Source organism: Topomyia yanbarensis, chromosome 2 (assembly GCF_030247195.1).
Source record: "Topomyia yanbarensis strain Yona2022 chromosome 2, ASM3024719v1, whole genome shotgun sequence".
NCBI classification, from domain to species: Eukaryota; Metazoa; Arthropoda; class Insecta; order Diptera; family Culicidae; genus Topomyia; species Topomyia yanbarensis.
Window position 1 is genome coordinate 178,564,969 of NC_080671.1, and position 6,069 is coordinate 178,571,037.

The window sequence follows — 6,069 nt, forward strand, 5'->3', positions numbered from 1 at the left end:
TTGATGACGAGGAAGAAGATTTTGATCTGGATAAAATTGCTGCGCTGAAACAGGCAGTGATAAAAGGCGGTGATGCGTCCTTTGGCGGTCATGTTTCAAATATTTTTTTTAGTTAAAATATGATTGAAGATAAACCGGGATTCTTGTAAACCTTGCTATTGTGTGCAGTTGACCGGTTGTTTTCTGTTACTGTTGTTGAGCGATTCTAGCCAATTCGATATGAAGAAATGTAATTTTTTGAGCGTGATATTTGGGATTATTACGATACAATGTACTGATCCTTTCCAAAATATAAAAAATCAGCTTGCTGCGGCTGCTACAGTGGTTCCTCTTGCTTGTGATGCTTCTGCTTTTTGGAACTGTATTGTACACTGTTGCAGTTGTGCCTGAAAGTACCGTTGCTGTATCTGCTGCTGCGAAATCTGGGTGATGATAATTCTAGTTTGTGATTGTTGCTGCTGCTGTTAACCAATGGTCACATAGTTGCGGTTGTTGAGTTAACGTCAAAACCTGTGGCAGAACCGTCGTTAGAACGGCATTACTACCGACCGGTCGGATGGTGAAGTTTCAATTTGCTGCTGCTGTGAAATATTGGTGATTGGCGCTGACATAGTGACTGTTTCGCTTGGGATGGTTGAATTATCGGTGTTAATACAGCTATTTTAGTATAAGAACAGAAAACAAGATTGTGATTTGACAAAGATGCGTTTTTGTGTCTGGCTACGATTTAACTGAAGCACAAAAAATCCCTTTCGAGCGCCTTGCTGTTGTGTTTGTGGTTGACCGGTTGTCTTCTTACTGCTGTTGAATGATTTTTGGCCAATTCGATCTGAAACAGATGTGATTTTTTAGCGCGATCTTTTTCTTCAAAGGATAGGATTATTGCACTACAATGTACTGAACAAGGTACTGATCCGTTCGAAATTAAAAATGACTCACCTTGCTGCAGCTGCTGCACTGACTGAATAGCGGTTCCCCCTGCTTACGGTGCTTGGAGTAGCATTGCATACTGTTGCTATTGTGCCTGAACGTGCCATTGCTGTATCTGCTGCTGGGAAATCTGGGTGAGGATAGTTTTAGTTTTTGCTTGTTGTTACAGCTGCTGATGTTAATTACTAGTCATTTGCGTTTGACCATAGATATGGGCTGGATCATTGTCTTACCTTTCACGTTTGAAGAAATGAACATTTAGGCATATTTTGGCTGCTACATGATTTCTGTCATAATGGATGTGGTCTTTAACTGGTTTTGCCTACAGAATCTAAGTAACGGAATCGGTGATGATGTTGTTGTTTTGCGGGTTCTAAGCTGTGATGGTTATGGTTCTTTTTTCAGGGGACCATGCATAAATTTGACAGGTTTTAAGCTCCCGTCAAACCGGGTTTGATTAATAGATGAGGGGACAAAAGAATCGTCGGTAAAAAGAGAACTATGTGTAAATCTATATGCGTACCTACCATTTTTTGTTGATGCAAGACCATTTTTCTTTGTTTTTTTTTAATCACACGCGTTGCTAAGACTACTATGGTAACGGCTGTTCGAATTTTTCTTTTCGAACTTTTAACAATTCGAATACAGTTATAATTTTTATAGACAAATATAAATAAATATAAGGAAGTATAAAAAATATAAAACCAGTGGAAATATTTTTATAAAAGAGTGTCACGCCCTAGGTTTACATGGGATTTCGTATGGGAAAATTGTCTTTTGCAAATTAATTCTTCCAAGAGTCGCCCGTTATCTTCTAAAAATAAACAGATGTCAGATTTTTATAGGAAATTTGTCAAGGAAACAAAGTCTAGAAGACTGTAAAACGATCTGATGCTTGTGGAAAAAGTTATTAAGCAAAAACCGACTGATGCCCTGCAGTTTGATGAAAATTTCACTTTTCATAGCATCACTGCTTCTGACGGTTTTATTACATACCAAATTTTTAACTTTCTCCTATTATGTACAAAAGAAGCCTCAATTTATCCCTCAAAACCTTACGAAGTGGCCAAATAGTATAGATAAACGTTTTAAATACGTTAAGAGAGGATTAAAGCAAAATTACGTATAATTGGACAACCAATAGCAGTGGTGTTAGAAAAAATGAATATTTTATCAATCGTCAGATCATCAATCGGTTTCTGCTTAATAACTTTTTTCTCAAGCATCAGATCGTTTCGTGGTTTTCGAGATTTTTTTCTTTGTTAAATTTCCTATACAAGCCACATAATGATTTATTTTTAGGAAGTAATGGGCGACTCCTGCAGGAATTATTTTGTAAAAGTTAACTGTCCCATACAAAATCCCATGTAAACTTTAAACAGTGGGCGCAAAAATAAAGTTTCACCGATCGAGCTAAGAATTTGCACAGTTGTTCTAGGACCCAAATGGTACCTAAAAAGTTGCTCGGAGCTGGAATCTATTTTTTGTTCCACCCTACTGATTATCACTCCTACCCGCTTGGAAGAAAAACGGGCAGCCAGCAAAAATCCGTCAGGATTCCGGCAGCTGTCAAAATTATCAAAATGGCGCTACCAGAATTCAGCTATACTCCTTTCAGTTATGGCAGGCAGATTCGCCTCACCGGTTCTGTTTTGTTTATCGTTGTTTCATTTTTGCCTTATTTATATTTTTTCAAGAAGGATAGTTTTGGCAGATGAAAAAATAGGAAGAAACAAAGATTTTGGTTTCAAACAAGGTAAGTAATATGGATTCCATGTCTCCAGACATGTTTTTATTATAAATTTACATAAATTTAAAAAAAAAATTAAGAAAAAATACAAGCAAAACCTGAAGCGGTGCAAAACTAGTCCGGCCGGTGCGTGCCTGGCAGAAATCCGGCAGAAAAAATCGTTAATAACCGTAAGGCGAAAAATTCTGCCAGAAACGGTTGTTGCATTTGAGCCGGCCGGCTGGGCAGCGTTCTGCCAGCCAGACCCCCAGAAATTCTGCCAGAGTTTTTATTTCGCTGCCGGCTATCTGGGGGGAATCCTGCCAGGCACGTCCGAGCGGGTATAGCTCGCTTATATGTTCAACTGTCTCATGTCTAGTGCACACTAAACCAGCCAAAAGTTGTTCAGTAATTTCTTTTGACGACATGAACAGTAAAGTGATATTTTTACGGAGCTATCAGCAAGTTGTTTAAAAAATTGCGGTAAAGTTTTCACTTTTTAGCGATTTTCAGTAATTTTTCGAATAATTTGCTGAAACCCGCAATATTTTTCACTGAATTTATCAGTACTTCTGTTTTTTTCGGTACATAAACATTATCCAGTAAAATACTGACTGATTGTTCGGCAAAATTGTACCAACATTACCGAACCTCGTCAAAAACTTACAAAACAGGTACAGCAAATCATCTGTCAAGTCGCCATTTTCAGAGGAAACTGCTGACTGACCAGTATTTTTTGACGTTTGGAGAGAACGGATTGCGGAGAGTTCGGTAACCGAATTGTTTTACTGAATTGATTACCGAACGGTTTGCTGTTCAAAACCCCAGCAAAATTTTACTGTACCCAGTAATTCAAATTAGGTGTGTGGCTCCTCTGAAATCGGCTTGCGGAGGAACTGCGGCTATATTTATTTGATGCACCTTTCAGACGCCCGCAATGTGAGATTTTATTATTGTCGCGTCTATAATAAAATCTCACATTGCGGGCATCTGAAAGGTGCAACAAATATAGCCGCAGTTGCTCCGCAAGCCTATTTCAGTAGAATCACTAGACAATGAGACAGTCGAACATAAGCGAGCTATAGGAGTGATAATTAGTCTCTATGGCATATGAATATAGAGGGCAGAGACTAGTCTCTGGTAGAGGGTCTTCTCTTGCAATGTTTGTTTATTTTTCTGCCAGCTGTACTTTGCGAAAGCTTCCAGGAAAAAGCTGCCTATGAATGTATATAGGCGGCTATTACGCGCCTATCTGAATAGACTTTTCTACGGCTCATGTACGTACACGCCACATGACACAAATACTACATCACAAGCTGGTGGAAAATAATAAACAAAGACGGCAAAAGTAAATGGGATTGTTTTCAACCAGGAAACTTCATTAGTGTTCGTGAGACCGGTCGCAAAGAACTCAATCCCGGTCAACCCATTCGGAATTTGATTCGGAATCCTGAATGGAGTCAGTATGGATTCCAAATGAAATGCAACAACCGATTCTGAGTCGGAATCGGTTGTTGCATTTGATTTGGAATTCATAATGACTCCATTCAGAAATCCGAACCGGTTCCGGAATGAGTTTAATTGGGATTGAGCTTTCAAATAAATACGAAAGTGACGCACAACTCATAACTTATCTTTGGTTGTTTTATTTTTCCGTGTAGGCTCCAGGCGTTACTGCTTTGAAATATTTCTGATTAAATTTGAAATTTTTCAAACTTTCAGTAACGGGACGCCGGCGTCGTTTGTGTTGCAAAATCATTTTGACGTTTTATTGACAGCCGAAAATGGTTTTTTCTGTAGCCATTTACCATCGAGCTGCCATTGCGATAAAATCTAACAAAATTCTCTTAAAATACTAAATTTTCATCTCAAATCTTACGCTTTTATAGCTTAAAATGTAAGTAGACGATCGTTGAATCAGTATATCGAAAAATAACAATGGTTTCTTCTGCAGGGCTCGCTCTAAAAACCGTTCAGAGTCGGCTGATTCTGATAAAGCTGAGAAAAAGCAGCGCGGTCGTGAAAAAGAACGCAAGAAGCGCACTTCCAGTAGCAGCGACAGTAGGTAAGTGTTATTTATACAATTGTGTAGATTTCTTGATAAACCGAGTTGTTTTTCAATGGTCAGCTCTTCGGAAAGCAGCTCATCACGAAGCAGTTCTGGTTCACGGTCCAGCTCATCCAGCAGCAGTTCATCCTCATCAAGTTCATCGTCATCGTCCAGTAGTGGAGCTGAGCGCTCGCGCCCGAAACGTAAAACCGCGACCAAATCTCGCTCGCGTAGTGCCAGCCCACCAAAGGAAGCTCCGAAGGAAGTTAAGCCGATTCGTGCAAAGTCTAAGGAGCGTACCGAACGTCGTACCCCGGAGCGAGATAATGACAAAGAAAACAAGCAAGCAAAACCAGTTTCACCAGATCGGAACGCCAAGGACGGTGCACGCAGCCGTCGCTCACGATCTGGTTCGTCCAAGCGCCGAAGGAAGGAACGTTCCGTTACACCACGACCAACTAGGATACACGTTGGCCGATTGACGAGAAATGTAGTGAAAGACCACATTCTTGAAATATTTAGCACATATGGTGAGATTCGCAACGTCGATTTCGCAATTGATCGTTTCCAGCCATTTGGACGCGGCTTCTGCTATATCGACTTCGTTAGTCCGGACGGGGCAGAGAATGCTCTCAAGCATATGGCAGGCGGTCAAATCGATGGACAGGAAATCACCGCCGTACCGGTGTTAGTTCAGAAAACTCGACCCCCGATACGCCGACTGTCACCGATAATGAGAAACAATCGCCCTCCTCCCCGTTGGCGCGGATCTCCTATGCGCTACAGGCGTCGTGATCCGATTAGACGCAATAGCCCGCGACGTCGACGTTCCCGCAGCCCGATTAGAAGGCGACGCCACAGCAACAGCTCTGACAGTTCTCGTTGAGATTTTTTTGCGGGCGAACCCAATTGATTTCTGTGTGTTTCAATTCACTGTATTTTGAAGTAATATAATCAATCTTAGTCTGGTAAGAACCATATTATATAAACATTGCTAGCACTTCACAGACAAAATAGAACACGGTTATAACAGCCCTTAAGATTAAAACACAAAAAGCTTGTTTAATTAATTTGATTCAATAAAGGACAGAAAAACACACCACATGTCGATAATCATTTCGTATGTGCAGTGATGCTCCCTCTGGGGGGATAACAACGAGTCTGGATATGTATGCAAACTAGGCTAAACGACCGATCAAAGATAGTCGTGTCATATATATCACACCGCGATACCTTCCAGGATTCTTTGTAGAGAGCAAAGAATTTAGTTATCCGCCATAGTTGCTTGGGAGACCCCAGGATAAGAAGCAAGGCTCACCTCCGTAGCCAATATCCAAGTGTAGTGGATAACTATTTTGCA

General features: G+C 40.6%; 1 protein-coding gene across 1 annotated transcript; it reads left to right on the top strand.

Annotated features, from left to right (window-relative positions):
• Positions 1-4,431: 4,431 nt before the first annotated feature.
• On the top strand, positions 4,432-5,808 carry LOC131682245 (RNA-binding protein with serine-rich domain 1-A-like). Its single transcript, XM_058963602.1, has 3 exons — positions 4,432-4,556; positions 4,614-4,724; positions 4,788-5,808. Coding segments are annotated over exons 1-3 (921 nt in total). The 5' UTR covers positions 4,432-4,554; the 3' UTR covers positions 5,596-5,808.
• Positions 5,809-6,069: the final 261 nt, after the last annotated feature.

Excerpts from the sequence above, each read along its gene's own strand:
- LOC131682245 (XM_058963602.1), top strand. Across the intron at positions 4,725-4,787 it reads TCCAGTAGCAGCGACAGTAG|CTCTTCGGAAAGCAGCTCAT; the intron begins GTAAGTGTTATT and ends TTCAATGGTCAG.